Source organism: Lissotriton helveticus, chromosome 2_1 (genome assembly GCF_964261635.1).
Source record: "Lissotriton helveticus chromosome 2_1, aLisHel1.1, whole genome shotgun sequence".
Classification (NCBI taxonomy): Eukaryota; Metazoa; Chordata; class Amphibia; order Caudata; family Salamandridae; genus Lissotriton; species Lissotriton helveticus.
This window is the reverse complement of record NC_136059.1, coordinates 1,643,409,283-1,643,431,712: the sequence shown is the minus strand read 5'-3', so window position 1 is coordinate 1,643,431,712 and position 22,430 is coordinate 1,643,409,283. Positions and strand designations below refer to the sequence as shown.

The window sequence follows — 22,430 nt, the reverse complement described above, 5'->3', positions numbered from 1 at the left end:
TCCCATGACCGATATCTCAGGACGCCAGGCTCGGCACTTGATCTCAGGACGGCAACTGAGCGGGTCAATCACCCACTGGGGCAGCAGAACCTTCCCAGTCCAACACTGTCGCAGTAGGGCTTCCCGTTCGGCTCGGGGTTCCTCTCCGGAAGGCTTCGTCTGGGCCCCCGTCTCCTGCCCGATCTCCGCAGCCTTCCCGAAGCTGGGTCTCCCTCAGTCGCATCTGATTCTTCGGCCACCGTTAGGGCGTTCCCAAGGACAGACTTCGCTTCCTGCAAGTTACGCACCCCGTGGGTTTCTTTATTCCAGATGAAGGAAAGGCGAAACGGATGCCACCATCTATAGCGTGTCGCCTGTTCGTGGAGGAATGTCGTGACTGGCTGCAAGTCCTCACGCCTCTGAAGTATGAGGGGCGAGAGGTCCTGGTACACCCCCACCTGGAGGCCCTCGAACTCCACTGTTGGACGGTCATGTGTGGCGGTCATAATAATCTCCTTCTGCCGATAGGAGTGTAGGCAGGTCATGATGTCCTGTGGCTGGCCGGGGCCCGAGGCAGGGTGCCTGGCGTGGTGCGTGCGATCCAGCGTGAACTCCTGGGCCCTCCGTTCCGGAGCCTTGTTTAAAGAGGCGGAGAACCCAATCTTCTAGTTTGCCGCTGTCCGCTTGGAGTGGTACGCCCTTGATTTTGGCGCGCCTCGAGAGATTCTCCAAATCTTCCACCTTAAGATATAGCTACTCGTGTCGCTCCGGGAGGTCAATGAGTTCCCGGGCCTGTTCAGCGAGCTCTTCCTCTCGCCTGTCCCCAATGCTCTCCAAAGTGTTCACTCTATCTCCCACCTCGCCGAGGTCCACTCTTAGCTGCTTAATGTCAGAGGCCAGTTCTTGTCGCAGCCCAGCGAAGTTGTCCCGCAGTGCGCCGAAGAGCTGTTCCATGAATTCCTTTGTGACCGGTTCAGGAGCATGCCCTGTGATTGAGTCCGTCGTGGCATTTCCAATGTGCGGCCCATGAAAGTCAGTGCAGAGTCCCCCAGTCTTCTTCCCGCTCGGTTTCTGGAGCAGGTCTTTGATAGAGGATTCCCTGTTCAGGAGTTCCTTTTTTGCTCGCTGGGTGGCCATGGCCGGCAGCTCGCCGAGGGTCGCCCAGTGTTCCTACAGCTGTCGTTGAGCCCCTTCACCGGCAAAGTCGCTCATTCCCTGTGACTCCTGACGATCTCCCAACCGGCCACCAAGACAGGCAGTCAGGACTGTCACCACTGCCAAGCTCTGGGCCTTTCACCCACCAACCGGGACCGTTGCAGGTGTTCTGGGGGTCTGCCCAAGGTTGCAAGGAGCCTGCTCACTCCACCTCCCTGCTGCAGCCGGCGTGAGGGCGCCACGTGTTCAAGGTCTTAGGGAGCGCAGGCGAACGCTGCAGGGCCAACTCCATTGCCTTGTCCTGCGTCCTTGTACATTACTCTTTTGTTTATTTTAATATTTTTGTCCTGCTGTTATAGCTTATCCTATCCCTCAATGTACAGTACTTGTATGCTACCCCGTCCCACCTATGACCCCCTGATTCTGTAAGCTCTCCGACGTACTAATTTCTTTTTTTTCCCCTGTTTTTGCTTATGTCCTGCCGTAACCTTGTATTACTCTATTGAATCTGTATAGCGCTCTGATACCCTCACGGGTCATGTTCGCGCTCTATAAAACTTTAAAATAAATAAATAAATAATAAATAAATAAATAAAGGTGTCCCACAGCGCATCCCCTTGCGCCGCGGGTGCTCCTCAAAACAGGCCATGTGTATCAGCGGTCCCACCGCAGGCGTGGGCCACCACAGCTTAAGGCGTCACCCCTGTGTGGGGCCCCACCACCAAGCTTGCGGCGTGATGTTCAGCTGCCAGATATGTCTATCCCAGGAGCTAAGGTGGCCCCCGCTGTCCAGGCCGCACCTCTGCCACGGGGCCAGTCGTTTGCGAGTTCACCAAGGGCAGCACCCCACGCCCCGGCGTTTTCCTCACTCGGTCCAGCCACCAGTTGCAACCCTAGGGGGCCCAAGTTGCGCAGCCCTCTCTGCCCAGCTGCCTGGTGATTAGATGCACCACCCCCGTGTGAGAGGGCCACACGAACTACCCAGGCCGCGCTCTCACCTCCGGGGCTGTCCCACTGCCCTATCTGCTCCTCCACTGCAGGACCTGTCTCTTAGCACCCCCCCGGAGCCGTCACTGTGAGTCCATGGTGCGGACAGTTCGCAGGGGCTTCCTCGTCGTAGCCGGCGCTTCCGACAGGTCGGGTGTCCCCGCAGACGGTGAAGGCTACCAAAAGCGCGGGCTCCGATCGCCTTGTCGCGACCTGCACGTCTCCGCCACCACAGGACCTCGGGAGCTGCAGCGGCCGCTAAGCACCAGGATCCGCCTTCCTCACCGGGTGTACAGGGTCTGTCTGTGTTCCGGGTGGCTGAGACCGTGATCTTGTAGTTTACCGGTCTCGGAGCCACCTATGGATGCATTTTATCGCACCACACCAATCCAAGGCCATCATAAATTCTCACCACTAAGTGAAAGTTTCCTGCTCCCTGATTGGTTTTGAACACCCAAGTGACACAACACTGAACCTGTTTGCATAATTACATGAGAAAAGTGTGGTACAGAAGTAATACCTAGAGATGCAGATTTGTTTGCATTCTAATACAACTGGAACGCAAGATAGCAATCATTATAACATCTAATACTGTTCGCACAAATGATGATGAAAATCAGAATTTACAGACATTTTACACTTTTTGTGCACCTGATTAGCTGCTGATAAGGAAAAGGACCCTGTTATGGCGTTTTACTTATTCACATAGTAAATTAGTCAGTAATTGAGAGGCAGTATTAGTTTGCATTCAGAAGGATCAATTTCCCCAGCTTGCACCCATCGACAAAACGGCATGATGCATTTTTTGAACGTGGAGGGAAAAATGTGTAGATTGCAGGACCGACGGACTCCAGATGTCATTCCTGTGATAGCACAAGTTTTACTATTTTTGCTAAAGTACCTTATGACCAACATGAATCCAGATCTACACCCATGGTAGTAACAAGCTATATGAGGAGGAAGGGCTTGTCAGACAGTAGATCGACAATCTCACAACTGTTCCTCTAATTGAATCCTCAAAAGGAAATTATAGTTTAGTGGAGAGCGAAAGAAGGCTGCCATGGAACAAATACAAAGTTGAGATCCTGTGCGAATATCACTTCCTTTCCACCTAGCTGCATGTGGTGTAGGAGGACTCGAAAAATCACAAACATTTTACTAGACCTGCAGGTCTAGTAACTTGAATAATCTACTCGACCTAACTGTAATGTACTTGACCTGTGAACTGGTCTCAATTTGTGTGATCCTAGGCTAATATTTTGTCTTATGGCACTGCCTTTTTCTTCATTATCACAGAAGAGAGCACCTTCAAATATGCACGTTCACTATTTCTGCTGTACAAAAAACTATTTTTATTTACTAATCATTTGCTCCATTTAGAATAAGAATCAATCCCATATATAGGATACACGTGATCTCTGGCTTGCCTCTTGGTTCACTAATAGCATTGCCATCTGGGCAGGAGCAGGAATATTTCCCAGTTCATGTTTAAAAACTCACTTTTCATAAATATATTACTAAAGCATGATGTGGAAGTGCACTGTCACTTACATGTAGCACATTTTCCATTAAAATGACCACAAAACCTTCCCTTTACCATGTAATTTTACTGATAAAACTATATAGTGCATAAACAATGTTTGGAAATTGGATTTCAGCAACAATTTTTAAAATTTTCACATCACCAAGTAAAGTGTTTTGATCCTATAAAAATCTTTTTTTACCACAGAATTACAAAAATGTGCCTTCATAGCTAGTGAAATATATTTGAAATGCTTGAACAGTTCACCCAACCCAAATTTTAAATTTTGAGCAATCTCTTTCATTACTAGTTCACACACTACAGAAGTTGGCAGTCTCATATTAATCCTCCACATCAAGAAAGAAGTACAATCCAGAGGGCGGTTTATTGAGAAGATGGAATAAGCTAATTAGACAGCAAGTCATTGCCTTTTCTGACTCTAGGAGGAAAGAAATCTTTACCCTGCAAAACAAAATTGAAAAGAATCGAGAATAAAAACTGCAGAGAAATAATGGACAAATATTGGGTTGATTTACATCTGGCAGCTCTGCAAAGAAATAGTAAGCAATCCGGCGTCTTATTGCTATAACAATCAAAAGCAAAACATCTCCTAATGCTTCTCCGGTTTCTGAGAATGATTGGGAAAATTATCTGCTTGAGCTGTAAAAAGCAAACCCGGTTAACCTCAGTTGCGGTGAACTCATCAATCAGAAGCCTCTGAATAAACTTGTCCTGCAGATAACAGCACTCAGAGACACAAATTGAATCATACATAAAGAAGGGTAGAGCCTCAGCAGCAATGGGTCCATACAAGTAAAAGTTCTTCAGAGCAATCCGGAAGGATGGAGTAAGTTCCTAACCCCTATCTTCGTCTACTACTATGGTACTGGCCGTATTCCAAACTCATGGACAGAAAGTATCGTCATTCCTCTTCTGAGGAAAGGCTGCCGCCTTTCTCCCAGTAACTATTGGCAAATCGCACTTCTGGATGCAACCGGGACAATCTTCGTGGCAAGTATCTTAGATCATCTAAAAGATTGGGCCTTTACCAGGGGTGCAAATCCGATGGTCCAAGACGGTTTTTAGTCGAAAGACTCTGTAACAGACAGCTTTGGAATTCTACAAACAATTATCGATAAGTATGTAATGAGTAAGTCGCACGTGGTCTATAGTATGTTTGTTCATTTCTCAACAGCCTTTGACAGGGTCAGTAGACCTACCCTGTGTAGGAAATTAATGACTATGGGGATTCCAGATACTCTGTTACGGCTAATAGTCTCCCTACATTCATCCATGTGGTATAGAGTTCAGATGAGGGGAGGGGTCAAAGGATTGACCCACAAGGTACCTACCTCGAATGGCTTGAAGCAAGGATGCTTACTAGCCCTTCTTTTGTTCTCACTATTCCTCAGTGACCTACTAGACTGTTTTATAAAAAAAATAAAGAACTTTCCTCCCAAAATAGCTTCATCCAATATCTATACTCTTATTAACGGCTTAAAGCCTGAAATCTTACAGCCTTTCATTTCACATGCTTTGCACAGCGCGATTGTCACACAGTTCACTTTAAAAAATCCTCTAACTTCATTCACAGAAAGAAAAGTAAATGTAGGAAGACAAACTGACTTTTGACCTCCGTCTCTGAAAGCTGAGCAACAAGATAACCAGATTTAAAGGCATCATTATAGCTCATTTTCTTTGAGCAAGCAGCCCACCTGTTGTCAGCTTGCCAGAATGGGCGAGAAGGCCAAGAAATAGCTTGTCCTGATTAAATCTAGCTCACCATACGCCATAGCGAGTGGATTTTTCGCTACCATTGTAGGATCTAGGAGCACAACAAACTATGCAAATTCCCCGAAAACCTGTGCACTCTTACTTGCTAAAGTCTGCCACACACACTCTCAAAAACACTTGTAAGTTTGTACTTACAATCATGAGTAGTATGAAGCAGACTTCGTGGGATGGAACTTTAACTGACTGCAGAAAGGAGTCTTCCAGGTACCCCAGCACCTACTGCATCATAACTGAACTAGATTTATAAATCCTTCTGCATGTCCCCTTAGAGGTCTAATTTAACCCCTTCGGCGCTGATGACGAGCTCAGCTCGTCATCAGTTGCGCCGCTCGCACGCTGACGAGCTGAGCTCGTCATGTAACGCGGCTTTTGGAAAAAAGCTGCGTAGCGCGAAAATCGCCGCAGCGCGCATGCGGTTAAGAGGCAAATGGCAGTAAACAAATCTTTCACAGAGGGCTCTGAGGTGTACACAAATTAGGAGTTTTTCTAGAAGTTAATCCTGGAAGAAGAGGCTTCATTCCAAAATGAGCTACTCGAATCCTCTGTGCTTTAACTGAAATACAAAGTGACTCGGATAGCAATAAGTCGAGTCGCAGACCCAAAATTCGAAGTTTGCCTCATTGTAACTTGAAGTTACTGTAATACAAGTTATGAACACATAGGGTACGTTTTGCACCTTGAACTTGGTTCTTGGTTCAAAGCAAATGTCCTTTCACAATGTATCCGTTGATATGCCTACTCACATGACTTTCAGACACCCCCTTGGCATGTGGTAGCGACTGCATGGTGTCTTTGAGCGCAACTGAGCCAAACTAAAAATAGAAAACTTAGAATAAGGATGATATCTTCATCATGCTTATTCAAAAGCTGTTTTGCATGTTGTTTTGACTTGTTAAGACATTATAGCATAATCACTAGTTAAATAAACGTCAACGTTGTGTTTGATGCCCGTGTAGAAAAGTCAAGTAATCAAATGCTTACACAAGATAACTAAATGTCAGAGAATAAAAATTAGAGATGCGTCTGTGGCTGCTGTCGGGGGAATAATTTTGGACAAAAACAAATCGACGCTTTAATCCTTCTTTCTTTCATTTTCCAGGCAGGTGCTCAGTTTATTCAGAAGACCTTAAACAATTTTACGACATGCACAGATCCTGCATCGGTGGTGCACAGCACAGACTTAGTCATTGAAGCGATTGTAGAGAACTTGACGGTGAAGAACGAGCTCTTCAGGACGCTGGACAAGTTTGCTCCCGAGTAGGTGCAGTTTAAGTTTATATCAAAAAACCAGAAATTTAGAACAATATGCTGTATTCAGTTATTACATGTTTAGGATTTCTTTACTGTGAACATTGTTGACAAGTAGAGCTTGAATTTGTGTCGCCCAGCCTGCTAGATTGTTCACAGTGGGTGTGAAGATGTTCCACACACCTTTAGGAGAAAAAAGCTGCTACCCTTATGATTCCTGCCCTCCTTAAGTTTCATAACATAGATGCCAGAAAAAACAAATTAGTGTAGATGACATTGGGGGATTTTACTGCAAAATCCAATTAAAGGCTGCCCTATCTCACCTTCGTTTTCACTAATATTCCAAATGATGTTTGTAGAATTTTTATCTTTGGCCTCAGTCAACGCCAGCTCCTCAGGTCAACTGAGGTGTGAAGGTGAAACATTCAACAGAAAAAGTATGTGTACATTTCTCCCCTAGAAGGAGCATGCCTTCAATCGAAGTTTGCTGTGATACTGTTCTGTGGCTGGGTCCTGACACCCTTTGAAAGCTGGACATAGACATGCCCATTAGCTGGAATGATGATGGCATCACAGGCACATGGTTGCAAGGGTGCAACAGATGGTCTGGAGTTGCAGTGGGAAGGCATATTGAAAAATGATTTTACATAATACTTGTAGTAGGACCAAGGTCAAAAGAGATGTGCGAAATAGTAACGGTATGAATGAAAATAACAAATCATAAGTTGTGGTTAGACATGCATTGCAACACTCACTGCTAGGATAATCTGTGTGATAGTGTGTGGAAGTGTTGAAACACGAAGGCAGTGGCCAATCATTAACTCAAATGCTAACCTGATTGTTGCGAAGTGGGCGTTGGCCATATGCAGACATAAATCTCAGATTAGTGAGTGAGAATTTGTACCGTGTTAGCAATAGGAAGACGATATAAACAATGGCATTACGCTTAAGAAGAAACTGCCATAGCTAAATTAATGTGCGAGCAGAAAAATAAATGAATTGCATAATTTCCAAAAAGCATTGAAACCGATTATGGCAAAATAGAAGATTGAAGATGTAGTTAAGAAAAACAATGATGTCATGCGAAAGACTGGGCATAATCCTTCAAGTAAGAAAGTGTATATATTTGCTACACATTTTAAACACTCCAGAATAAGATGTTTCCATAACTGGTCTCAGAGGTATAACAAAGCAGTGTATTAAATGTTGTTGTAGAATAATAGAAATGTCTCTGTGCAGTACAGCCAGTAAGAAGAAAAACATATCATAATGAACATTTTTTAGATATAGTCACAGTGTATCAGTTACTCATTGTTAGTTGACTTATAGTAGTCGATACATGACAATGTTACAGTACTATGATATAATTAGAACTCTGGAGTACAATGAAAAGTGAAGTTCTGAATCACTAATTTGTTGGGTAAGTGAGATCTGGAGAGTCTAGCCATTATGGAACAGTCTCAAATACTGGTCCATCAGGAAATAGTGTAACTCTCTGTCTTGGTTGATGCTTCGAATAGTTGAACGGAGTCTGATTATCCATGTTGCCTATATTTTGCATTATAGGAGGGATCTGTTGCCCCCTCTGACATTAACTCATATGGTTGCTAATGCATGAAATCGTACTGGGATATGGCCATCAGATTAACGTGTGGTCCTTTTTAGGCCTCTTGAATACATTCCTTAAGGGAACAAATTATGCTGCTCACATAAATAGTGGTTTCTCTGGAGGGGAGGTTGGGCTTGTAACCCATCTGTTTGTCTTGGGCCCACCCTCCCGTTGTACCCCACCACCACAGCTGCTTCAATGTGCCAAGAGGCGGCAGAGACAAACGTACCCTGCACCTTGCCACATGCATTAATTTGTCCAACTTCCTTTCATTTGAAAGAATCATTGTTTCTATAAAATGTTTAAATCCAAGTTTGAATGTATCCACGTGTCTGTGTGTATATATGTGTGTGTGTGTGTGTGTGTGTGTGTGTGTGTGTGTGTATATATATGTGTGTGAGTATGTGTGTGTGTGTATATATATATATATATATATATATATATATATATATATATATATATATATATATATATATATATATATATATATATATATATATAATGTCCGGGTATGAAATAGAATGTGTGTGTATTCAGATACGGTCATTTGCGTGTTCCCCCCGCTTGAGGCCCAGCTGTAGCCCTGGTTGATGTTAGCAGGCGCAAGTTCCCCTGCTTGAGGCCCAGCTGCAGCCCTGGTTCATGTTAGCAGGCGCATGTAATTAGTGTAGTGATCCACCGCCTGAGCCCGGCTACAGCTCTGGCTGATGTTAACAGGCGCATGTAATTTGGTTTCATGTGTTAGTTCAGTAACAGCGCGCATGAGAGGCTGCAGTAATTGTCCCCGCAGACACACCCAGTCGCGTGTGCCCCCGCTTGAAGGCCAGCGGCGACCGTCTAACAATTAGAATTGTGTGAGTCTTGAATGATTGTTTCCCGCCGTTCTTATTTTTTTATGACCCACACCGACGCTCTTCGGCCCGAGTGCTTTTTAGACGCACCCAGGCCAAGCCACACACTGCGTTGGGCCCTTTCAGACGCACCCAGGCCAAGGCACACACTGCATTCGGCACCCCCAGTATGTGTGAGACAATGGGCAGTCCCCCAAGGGAGTCTTGCGAATGGTTACTTACCACGCTTCGAGGTGAACGCCTTTGTGACGCCCCCCAGCACATGGCCACAGCAGACAATCTGATTATTGTATGACCCAGATGGCATGAAGTGAGGAACGTAGCACACGCCCCCAGCGTTTGTCACGACCCCAGCGTGCCCCTTGATGCGGCGCAATTGCGTAATTGGCGCTTCACATGGCATGAAGGGCGGACACACGCCCACAGCTCGGACACACCCCCACAGCGTTTGTCACGGACCCAGCGTGCCCCTTGATGCGGCGCAGTTACGACTCACATGGCATGAAGGGCAGAACATACCACACGCCCCCAGCGTTTGTCACGCCCCCAGCAAACGCCCACTGCAGAACGCAGACACACCCACAAGGGACTACTTTGCTGGCACGGTTCTTTTACCTTTTAAATGTATATGGTGGCAGTCTACATAGCCTATGTCCTTCTGCTGCAACTACCCGTTCCAACGCTGTATTGGGTGTTGTGATTGGTGCTGTGGTTACTGAGATTACCCGCCTCAAAGGTTTGGGCTCTCTCTTTATAATATTAGTATGGATACATATATATATATATATATATATATATATATATATATATATATATATATATATATATATATATATATATATATATATATATATATATATATATATATATATATATATATATATATATATATATATATATATATATATATATATATATATACTAGCAGCCCGTCCCGACGTTGTCTGGGTATGAAATAGAATGTGTGTATTCAGATTTGGTCATTCGCGTGTTCCCCCGCTTGAGGCCCAGCTGCAGCCCTGGTTGATGTTAGCAGGCGCGTGTCCCCCCGCTTGAGGCCCAGCTGCAGCCCTGGTTCATGTTAGCAGGCGCATGCAATTAGTGTAGTGATCCGCCGCCTGAGCCCGGCTACAGCCCTGGCTGATGTTAGCAGGTGCGTGTAATTTGGTTTAATGTGATAGTTCAGTAACAGCGCGCATGATGCTGCGCAATTGTGACTCACATGGCATGAAGGGCGGAACGTACCACACGCCCCCAGCGTTTGTCACGCCCCCAGCACACGCCCACAGCAGAACGCAGACACGCCCACAAGGGACTACTTTGCTGGCACGGTTCTTTTACCTTTTAAATGTATATGGTGGCTGTCTGCATAGCCCGTGTCCTTCTGCTGCAACTGCCCTTTCAAACGCTGTATTGGGTGTTGTGATTGGTTCTGTGGTTACTGAGATTACCCGCCTCAAAGGTTTGGGCTCTCTCTTTATAATATTAGTATGGATGTTGATAACATATCTGATTTGCATTGACTACACTCCATGTTTTGATATGCTGCTTTAACTAATTTATTGAAAGACACTGATTTACAGTCCGGTAATGTCAAATATAGAAGTCTTTCAGTATCTATATTAGTGCTACATGTATACATACAATTTTCACAATGATGTTCCCATTTATAACAAAGGCCACAAATATTTTATATTTCTATGCCTTCATTTTCCAATACAGTAAGCATATAGATTAGAAATTCCTGAGCATCTTGTTGGATATTTTGCGTACATTGTGTAGAACCAGAACATACATCCAAAAGATTACGAACATCACAAACGCTTTGTATCTTACTTGTATCAGTTCTCAATTTTTCATGGAACAAAATCTTTTTTCCCGATTCTCCATAATTTGCTGTTGCAAACCTTCTAGAAAAAAACATTGACCACTACATTAGCATAGCAGTTGACACCTGACGTATTTTCAAACTGATAACCAATCTCTTCAACAGTGTCCTTTTTCTGTTTGATTGCAATGACATTATCTTGTTTTTTACCTTTTGTATACCTTCACTACAAATATTCTCATACCTTTTTCGACCTACCATACACTTTTCAAATACAGGATATTGACCTAAATTGGGAGCATATGTTCTTCTTAACCTATTATACTCTTTTACAGTTTGCATCTGCAGTAACCTTTTGTGTCATCAAAATCAATTAAAAACAAACCAGATAATGTTCTTACGCGACAAAGCAACATATGCCGTACCCTCTTTAAACACAGTATTTCCAATGTTCACCAAAGCACTGTCAACACTTAAACCTTGAGATTTATGAACAGTCACTGCATATGCCAGAGAAACTGGAAACTGTTTTCTACAGACATATAAATCTTTAACAAGCAAAAAACGAACTGAACAACGACCAATTTGTTTCACTTCTTCAATCTGACCAAATTTAATTTTAAAAAATTGTTTTCCTCCAAATAACACATCATACTTTGTTTTAAGAATTTGCTGCATTCTTAAATGCACAAAAGCAAGCATTAAGTTTGAGACCATGCTTACTTCATCAATAATCAGAAGTTTAATTTTCTTCAGCACTCTTGAAACTTCACAACAAGCTTCTCCAGATAGCTTGTGATATTCCAATTTGTTTTCATGCTCCACAGGTAGCATTAATAAACAATGTCATGTAATTCCTTTAATGTTGTGTGCCGCCAACCAGTGTGACTCAGATGTTTTCTGTAGATAACTGGTGATTACTTTAATTAAGAAACTTTTTCCTGTTCCAGCTTGTCCACTCACATACATTCGGATAGGTTGAAATGATGTGCATGTGCATTCTTTCTTTTCATGAGGAAATCCATGGTCAATCTGTTGTCTCACTTGCTGATATATTTCTATCTGTTCAACTTTTAGTTGTTCTTCCAAGTTTGCTAAGTCCATTACATCCTCTTGAGCTTGATGCATTGCTGTTTCCACCTCATTCATTGAGAATGCTGCTTCATTTTCAACAATTGGTTGTCCTAGTGGATCTTGACTCAGCACAGCAGAACATTGACTGTCTTGAGAACTGATTCTAGCAATCTCATCTGCAATTGTAGCTTCTTGATCAATTTCATCATTCAACATTTTCACATAATTTGCAAAAGCATTGCATTCTATGGTATCTTTACAAGCACTGAAGGAATCTTCATAGCTCTGGAATTCTCCAAGTGATTCTAATTTTGAACACCACAGTTTGAACAGTTGCAAAAGAGCTAAATAGTAACATTCTCTTTTATCAGCAGTGTTGCAACTCAGCTTCCTGTGATCAATCAAATTTCCTTTTGTTTGTTTCACCAAACATCCATCGGAGCCAATCACTCCATATTTTCCATCATTGATGTTCTCTGTAGTATTCCGTTTACAAGTGTAGTTTTAAAGCACTTCATAGAGACACAAGTTCTCAAGATGATGACTTCTGTTTGGGTAATATTTATCCAACATATTCGTTTTCAAAATATCTGTACTTTCTGGATCTTTTTCTGCTAAACATTCAATTTCTTGTACAGATTTCAGTACCCGATTTCGCATTTGTGCAAGACCTAGACTCACCCAAATTCTTCTTCTAGATTTAGAGTATAGACTTGCAGATGATAACCGTTCTGAACATTCATATGCTCCAATTTCTCGATGGGATAACATCTTCAAACTGAAACTGTATAATTTCTTACTTAGTCTTCTCATGAGAAATCTCTTCCCACATTTCTTTCAATTCTGTCTTTTCTGATTTTGTAATGTAGGATGTTACATATCGAGCAACAGCAATGGAATTGTCCGCAATGTACTGAATATCCATGTTAGCATTCCACATGGACAGAATAACTGGATTGTAGTCATTTATGTATTTTGACTCTTCGCTTCTTCTTAAGTTGTAAGTTTTTTTTTTTTGGAGACTTTCTTGTGATAGTATGTCGTATAGCTGACGTAAAACTGTTCACTTTTCCTTTGGATATTACAGGACGTGGAAATGCAAAACGAAATTTGGTATAGAATCTATCCTTAGACTTGTACTTTCGCCGAAAGTATTTTCCACATCGTAAGATTTGTTGTCTTAAGTTTTTTTTCTGTGCTTTTGGGTACAGCACATGTGGCATATTCTTCAATAAAAGACAAAACAGTATCATCCACATCTGTTCCAAATTTGGGGGCGTCCTTGATCCATAACAGCATATGTATATGAGGAGCACCTCTGGCTTGATACTCCTTTCTCCAAAAGAAATCCACAACTTACAAATAAAAGACTTCGTAGCTTCAAATCTTTGATTGAAATACCTGCATACGTTAACAGGATCCAAAGAGCACAATTATCCAGGTGTCTTGTAGTCAATATTTTTTATATTGGAATTTGCCTCACGAAGAAATTCGAGTAAATCATCCCAAACGTACTCCGCACAGCTAGGGTAAGAAACCATGTAGGAGTTCCTAAATTCCGTAGCATACCTTTCAGTTCTCCATGACAACGGTACCAATATTCATTACTCCCACGCTGACATGCCATCAGATTAATCAGATGAGATTCTAAATGATCATCTCTCTGATGCACTTTATCCATAAAATCCTTTGAAGATACATTTTGCAGATGGACTCCTGTTTTTAAAATGTGATTAACTGCATATGAAAGTCCAGACAAGTCACTTTCAAACAAAAGGATGAAATATATAAGGAAACATTGTCGAAATATGGGATCTTCTGCATATAATCTTAGTGTCCGAAATTCAGATGCAGGAATCTTTACAGGACGTTCATCATATCGTCCACCTTTTCCTGTTGGAAACAACTGCGGAAAACAACGAGCTTCCAAGCTCTCTTCCCATACACTCATGGGACTTCCCTTTGCTTTTTTCATTTAATACAGCTCAATAGTGTTCCCCATCACTTCGTTTGAATGAAGTGGATGTACACTGTAATGTTAATAGACTTCTTCACATCTTGACATGTCCACTTTTTCAATTTGTCCACTTGATGCTTCAGTATCTTCTGGTAAAAGTATTTCATCTTCTCCCCTATAAACATTGTTATAGTACTTATTGTTTTTAATCAAATACAAAGTTGCCTTCTGTTCTTTCCTAACATCCACTAACTCCTGACAGATTTTCTTACTCTTAGTAGGCACACCATTACCTAGAATAACTATTGGTTCACTTACTACACTCTCTACACCAATAGTTTCAACATTTTCCTTTAAATCTAATGGTAAATACACAACTCTTCCTTTTAATCCTCTTTGTAAATCTGAAGGAGGCAATTTACCTGTTTTAGGCTCCATACGAACAATAGCCTGAAACGGGTGCACACATTGAATGAGAATAGACCTATAGGTATTTAAATCTATCAGTTCTGGAGGAATATCAACCAACTCAAAATTATTATGGACCGCTCTAGCGGGCATTTTATTCTCATCTAATTTGTTATAACAATATTTACATATACGCTGATCAGAACCCAAATCAAAACAATTCTCTACCAACAAATAAGTTGCAAATTCCTTCCACTTATTATTTTCTCTTTCACTTTTTAAATACAGATCAACACTCCTAGTCTTATTTTTATAGTGAATTCGCCAACAACAAATACAAGAAAAATGTGGCCTTTCACCTGAAATCACCTTAAACTTTGTAATTTGATCATCAACATTTTTTGTAATAGTACGTTCCACATTGTCTTCAACATTTTCTTCTGTTAATGTGTCAGTTTCTGCACTCTCTTGTTCAGGACCAAAGTAACAAAACTCAATTTCATTCATCACAAACCTTCTTCACATCTGATACTGACCCATGCAAAAGAGCACTATTCAACTCATTTAACTTTAGTGCTGGACTTTTTTGCATAGTACAATCTTCTCACTAACTTCCGCATTTCAGTATGATGTACTGCCAACATCCTGAAATGGTGAAAATCACTGTGACATACTTTCCTAGAAAGACAAGCCAGAGCATGACCTTGCAAACCAGTATTTTGTCTTACTCTGCAAGGGTCTAGTCCTTGCAACATCTTAATCTTTTGTTTAACACTTTTTTAGTATATCCTCGTAAGAAATTGTGTAAAAGATCAACAGATTCTTGTCGTACACTACAAATACTACTGCAATCCCAAGTGAACACTAGGGCTTTAAGACGTCTGCCTAGACCTTCATCAGCTATCACTTCTTCTGCATTTCTGGGAACTATTTTCCCTTTCTCAAATGGACAACCATTTCTAACCTCATAAACTCGACCACTGGTGTCAACTGCATGCAACAAATCATTGGTCTGAAAACAACTCTCTTCATTAAAGAAAGGCTCTGAACTTGAATTGTGTTTCTATTCCCCCAAAAAATCACAAAAATGTGTTCTATTAATTACTCATTTCCTCTTACTTTTGGCCTTCATTAAATGGATTGGTTTATCTAGTGATCGAATTCTGTTTAAAACTAAAATAAATAATCTCCTCTTTACTTCAAAAGCCTTTTCAACAATAGATTCAATGTGCTTCTTCTTTTTATAAAACCGTGCTCTCTTTTTATATTTCTTCATATCTTTCAGCAAATTATGTACTACTCTATTATAAAATATGTTTTTTACGTATTTCTTTATATTGATTTTTTCTTCTTTTGCCATAAGTTGTATCCTTTAAATTTGCATTGCCTTTTTTTCCTTTCCTATTTTTTTTGTGCTTGGAACATTTTCAGTACTTTCAACATTTTCAATATTCTTTCTGAGTCTAGTAATATTTTTAATACATTTGTTAGTGGTCTTACCAGAACATTTTCTCTTTTTAGTCACATTGTCTTGGTCATTCAATACTTGTTGTTGAGTTTTCTTCAAGTAAATGTCTTTTAGCTCTCTTTTTTCCCTAAATTTCTCAGGCATGATAACTTTATTTGAACAATGATAAACAAGATGTGTAAAAAATAAACATAAATAAATGTATATCAATAACTAAATAAATTATACTGCTCTATTACTGTGCAAACACCTTCTACATAGATACTAACTGTGGAATTGTAGTCCTGAAACACAAGTGTAAGGGTGGTTACACCACTACATGCATTGTGCATATGAGTTTGAAGCAGTCCGTGCCCTAAATCCTAGCTCACTGCATGAGTACATGCATACTGACTGAATGATTACAGTACTATAAGGAGACAGTGGGTGAATTCATAATTCATTAAGTATTACTTTAGTGAATGGATTAGTACATGGTACTGAAAGAGTTACTATGGGATTGCAACAGCACTCACAGGGTATTTGCTGGAGTGTATGGATACTAACTGTGGAATAGTAGGTCTGAAAGACAAGTGTGAAGGTGGTTAGACCACTACATGCATAGTGCATAGGAGTTTGAAACATTCCGTGCCCTAAATCCTGGCTCACTGCATGAGTTTATGCATACTGACTGAATAATTACAGTACTAGAAGGAGAGACAGTGGGTGAATTCATAATTGATTGAGTTTTACTTTAGTGAATGGATTAGTACATGGTACTGAAAGAGTCACTATGGGATTGCAACAGCACTCACAGGGTGTTTGCTGGAGTATATCAGGGCTCGACAAATCCGAAAAATGGTACTAGTCCTGCAGGTCTAGTACCATGGAAAATCCCCTCGACCTGACTCCAACCCACTTGACCTCCGTCTCTGAAAACGGAGCAAAAGTGACAAGATAACAAGATTTAAAGGCATGTTTATTGCTCATTTCCTTTGTGAGCAATAAAAATGCCTTTAAATCGTGTTATCTTGTCACTTTTGCTCTGTTTTTAAAGACAGAGGACAAAAGTTAGTTTGATTTCCTACTCGCCAGAAAGGGCGAGTAGAACCTAAAAATAGCTCGTCCTCATCCATTCTCCCTCGCAAATGCGAGCGGGCGAGTGGATTTGTCGAGCCCTGTATATGGATACTAACTGGGGAATTGTAGGCCTGAAACACAAGTATGAAGGTGGTTAGACTACAACATGCAAAGTGCATAGAAGTTTGAAGCACTCCGTGCTCTAAAACCTAGCGCAGAGTAGACTAGAGTGTGTTTTAAGTTGCACAGTAATTCATAGGTTCCCTAGAGTTTGTTTTGCATACTTAAATATATTGAACATAGAAAGAACACTGTAGTACACTATATTTGCAAGACAGTGTATTACAGTGTGTTTTTAATTTTTTTAACATATATATTTTGTATGCACCGCGGTACTCCTGAGGCAGTACCACAGTACTCCGTACATTTAAAAAAAAAATTTAAAAAAAATGTATGTGTATATATATATATATATATATATATATATATATATATATATATATATATATATATATATATATATGTGTGTGTATATATATATATATACACTTATATATATATATATATATATATATATACTTATAAATATTTCTCATTACCTATTACCTCTTTAATAACGTGGTAATAGGTAGGGTAAAATTATCAAACCTAAGACTTATCTAGATCTAAGGGCAAAACACAGCATGGCTGCCTTTCACTTTTGTAAAGGCTGTCATTAGCCAATCGCATAATAACTTGTCATTGCTATGTACTGCAATACTTCTGCAAATACAGCGAAATTTCAGGAAAGTACCGCAACTACAGATATTACAAAGTTAAAATGCCTTATCACTTAAAAGATTCTTACCCTACTTACCTGTTGTACCCCCCAAAAGATCATCTGCACATCATAATGTGCAACCCCGCCAAATTCATTTAAATCCATCCAGCCATGCAAAGTCTATGGGAAATGCTTTGGAGCCCAAACAGGTTTTTGGACCCCTCCCTTTTATCTTTGCACCCTCTTCACGAATTTCCGCTACTATTTGAATACGCCACCAATGTAGAAAGAGAAATGGGTTTGCAAAGTTTCGTGGAGATTCGTCAAATGGGAACTAAGTTCTTAATGGTGAAAAAGGGTGGGGGATCCCAAAACGCGTTTCTCCATGTAGTTTCCCATACGAACTTTAGACACAGCTGCAGCCCACATGAGTGAATGGAAATAATGCAAATTTAGAAGAACGCTAGATATTTACCAGGAAACTGTGCTTTTTGTAATTTGATGTAAAACTGGCTGCCTCACAGCAAAAGAGATGTTTTGCAGCAACTGTAGGACTCTTGTACTCGGTCTCTGTGCCCTGAAAAAAACGGGGAAAAAAACAAAAAACAATAGGTGGGGGCATAGTAAGGATACCCCAACACCCAGAACTATTTTTTTCCTTAGAGGGACTGCAATAGTACAGCAGTACAATTTTGAAACAGATAAAGGCTGAGGGTGGGCCAGGTCCTGGGTGGGTCCTGCATTATTTATACTAGACCAGAGGGATTTACTCCCCTCCTCCCCAGAGTTATTTAGTAGTTGTTTAATGGCCCCGGAACCCCATTACGCATGGCCTGTAATTATAATTTCCTGTATTGCGAAGGTTTGTGCGACCCCTGCCCCCCATTTAATGTTCCATGGGACCCCATCTCATTTGGCTTGATGTAATTATTTATTAGGGGAGGGGAGTGGGGCTCCCACCGTGTGCCATATAGTGGCCTCAGGGACCCTATCCATTAGGGTCAGATACCAGGCAGTGTTGTGGGGATTCTGTGTCCTAGGACACTGTGTTGCTTCCTCCCCGGCAGGGAATGAAAAGGTAACCTCCCTGCCCATACTCTTCCGACATGGACCATACGATTGCACCCATGGGAGCAAACCAGTGCAGCTGGTACCGAGGATGGCTGCTGGTAGATAAGCTGAGTGGGCCATGGACTACCCCTCTCGGTCTTTAAATGTTGTGGGTCGCCCGGGTGGGACCGGGCACCCATTAGAAAAAATCTAAAAAAGAATAGCTGGCTCACACTGACACCAGGCTGGCTGCTGGCTGGGAGCTGCGGGGGCAATGGTCCTTCCCCTGCAATCACCAACATTGGTTTAAGTTGTTTGGTGCCTAGGGCGGGACCAGGGCACCTGAAAAAAAAAAAGGATGGCCCGCTCCCGCTCACAGGCCAGTAAGGACATGCGAGCAGGGAGCTGGCGTGGCCGAAAGGGCGTGGGCTTCCCCACCCCTCTCCCCCAGTCTTAAATGTCTAATATAGTAGTTGGGTGCCTCAGGTTAAACTTGGGTGGCCAAACAAAAACAAGCATGCTCCCGCCAGGATGCGCCCCTTAAAAGGCCTGTGACAGCTTTCTTTTTTCATTTTTTGTTCCTTGTGGTGCCTCAAGAAGATGCAGGGTGCACCACCAACCAGGTTTTTTTAATGTTGTGGGGTGCTGCAGGGATCGCAGCAGCCCGCTAGGAACATTTAACAAAAAATGTGCACTATCTCTCCTGGGTCATTGAATTAATGGACCAGGAGTGCTTGCCACCTCGTTTTAAAGCACTCCATGCTGGAACTATATGCTCTTCAGCTGGAGTGTGGAGACTTCTTTTGATTGGTCCTCTGACTGCATTTTGTGGCCTGAAGAGTATTAAAGAAAGACTTAAGCCACCTTTATAGTTGTTCTTAATAAAACTGCTTTATTTTAAATAGTTTTGTAACTATTAGTAAGCACTGCTATGTGTGTATTGATAAAGAATGCTTTGGTTTAGTTATTGATAAATTACTGTGGTGACCTTTTGACAAAGCCAACAGGTCTGCTTTATATATGTTAATATACTTGCACAAAGTGAGCTATCATCCAGGGTTACTATGATCATATGTGATGACCATTGTATGTTATTGAGTTTATTGTGTAACTCTTTGGTGTCCTGAACATATGATGATAAGTTAAAACAAAAAGTTTTAAAAAGTAATCTTATGTACTTGGAGATCCTTTCCATAGGCGAGTCTGTGATTGAAATTATGGGTCTGCCAATGTAAGAGTACCATGTGTATGTATTTTCTGCAGTATTTAAATGCATTTTGAGGTAAATAACAGATTTAACATGTATCTATATTCTACCTCTGTGGTTCTTCTATTCGAAAGTTTGCAGTTGATTAGTCAGGTGATGTCGGGAATCAAATTGTTCCTCATTGTATGTACAAATGTGAAAAGATCAACTTGTACCTGTGTGAAATCATAATTATGGGAAGGACAGCAACTCGGGCCCTTGCTTATGAGATTTATTTTATCATTGCTAAAAATTAGTTAACTTATATTAACAGTGGTACTATCGGAATTAGTTGCCAAATGTCTGCTGCTAGTCATAACCCCTTGCCAGATGGGGTCTGATGAAACCATGGGTGGTATAGTGATCTACAACTTCTCCATCATTTTTGCCCTCTGGCTTCCGCTTGTAGGACACCTCCCATTTAGGCATCTTTTTGTCCACAGGTGGACTAAACTCTAGAAAAGATTTTAAAAGGTGCAGAGACGGCAAAAGCAATGGCTCCAGCTCCTTGTGGCTCCTTTCGCCGCCCCCTCCTACCATGGAGGTTGCAAAACAACCGCCTCTGACACCTCCACCTCCTACTAACACCCCTAGGGTCAGCACACCTCTCCCAGGAGTAAATTATGGGAATCCTACAGGAGCAATAACTCCAGGGGTAGAGGCAAGGGCAGTTTCCCAAAGGGAGCTACCCCTGCCAACAAACCCTGACGTCCCTCTTCTTCCTCCCGGCCATATAACATCTGTCGTGGGGCGATTTACAACATTTTCTACCCACATGGCCAACCTTTACCTCAGACCAGTGGGTGTTGGATATTATCCAACATGGTTATTGCCTGGAGCTCACTTCCACGCCTCCCAACATTCCACCCAGCACATCCAGGCTATCAGTAGAACATCAAACACTTCTCAAAGAGGAAGTCAAAGCCCTCCTCTACAAAGGGGCCGTAGAACCCCTGGCCATCAGCAAGGTACCAGAGTTTATTCACCATACTTCCTAATATTCAAAAAGGACTGATCGCTACGGCCCATTCTTGACCTCGGGCCCCTACACTAGTACATCCTGTCGGAACAGTTTCATATGGTAACGCTTCAGGATGTCATTGCACTTCTTCAGCAAGGCAACTTTCTGGCAGCGCTAGACCTAAAGGATGCCTATTTCCATATGCAAATGTACCCGACACATCGTTGATATCTTAGGTTTGTGGTGGGCAGATGGCACTACCAAATCAGAGTCCTTCCCTGTGGAGTGACTACCTCACCTCGCGTATTCACCAAGTGCTGTGCAATAGTTGCCGCTCACCTGCACAGACAAGACGTCCACGTGTTCCCATATCTGGACAATTGGCTTATCAAAGCCACCACTCTTCAACAGTGTCAAAACCACACTCCGATCACAATACATCTGCTTCATCACCTAGGGTTCACCATCAATATCACCAAGTCCCAACTCCAACCGCAACATATCTGCCTTACCTAGAAGCTATTCTCAGTGCACAAATAGGCTTAGCCTACCCTAATCATGCAAGGGTCCAGTTTTTCAAACACTAATCCTCTTGTTTCAACCAAAACAGCAGCTTACAGTCAGAACAGTCATGCACCTCTTAGGCATGATGACCTCCTGCATAGCCATAGTACCTGATGCATGGCTCCACATGTGTCCATTGCAGGAATGCTTAGCTCAACAGTGGTCTCCGACAGAGGGTCATTGGTACAATCTAGTGTTGATCGGCCACTGCACTCCTCGCTCTCTGCAGTGGTGGAACACCAACAATCTGTTGTGGGCCTGCCTTTCCTCGACCCTGTTCCACACACTATTGTTATAATAGACTCAACACTCATGGGGTGGACTGTACACTTAGGGCCATATGTATCAAGGGGTTTTACCCATTCTGTGTCTATGGGAAAATGTGTTCCTACATATGGCCCTTAGAATATTTGACAGTGCACGGCCTGTGGGAGACCAAATTCCGGGGCCTGCATATTAACTACGTAGAGCTTCTAGCTGTTCACCTAGCATTGAAAGCATTCCTACCGTACCTAATAGGCAAGTTTGTCCTAGTTGGGACAGACAATATGACAACCACGTATTACCTACAGAAACAGGGGAACTTACTCTCCACAACTGCCTCAGCTGTCTCAAACCATCCAGTGCGGGTTCTCCGTCACAACATACACCTCTTAGCGGAATACCTCTCGGGAATTGACAACGATTTTCCCGGCTTCAGCAGGATGAGGCAACAAGTCCACAAGTACGAACTCTATCTGCAAGTCTTCCCCTTTACGTTCGTAAGTAGGGGTTCCATCAAATAGATGTGTTCGCAACCGTAGACAATGCCAAATGCCCAATCTTCACTCAGATTCCCACAGTCCAGCGGCAATGCACTGTGGATGAATTGGTCAGGGACTTTTGCCTAGGCTTTTCCTCCTCTCCCTAT

At 42.1% G+C, this 22,430-nt stretch overlaps 1 protein-coding gene across 1 annotated transcript in view; it reads left to right on the top strand.

The window, feature by feature from the left end:
• Positions 1-22,430, top strand: part of HADH (hydroxyacyl-CoA dehydrogenase) — a 257,197-nt gene that overhangs the window by 68,432 nt on the left and 166,335 nt on the right. The window contains exon 3 of the mRNA XM_078676593.1: positions 6,537-6,694. Within this exon, the coding sequence (XP_078532719.1) occupies positions 6,537-6,694 (158 nt within the window). The remainder of the gene's footprint in view (positions 1-6,536; positions 6,695-22,430) is intronic.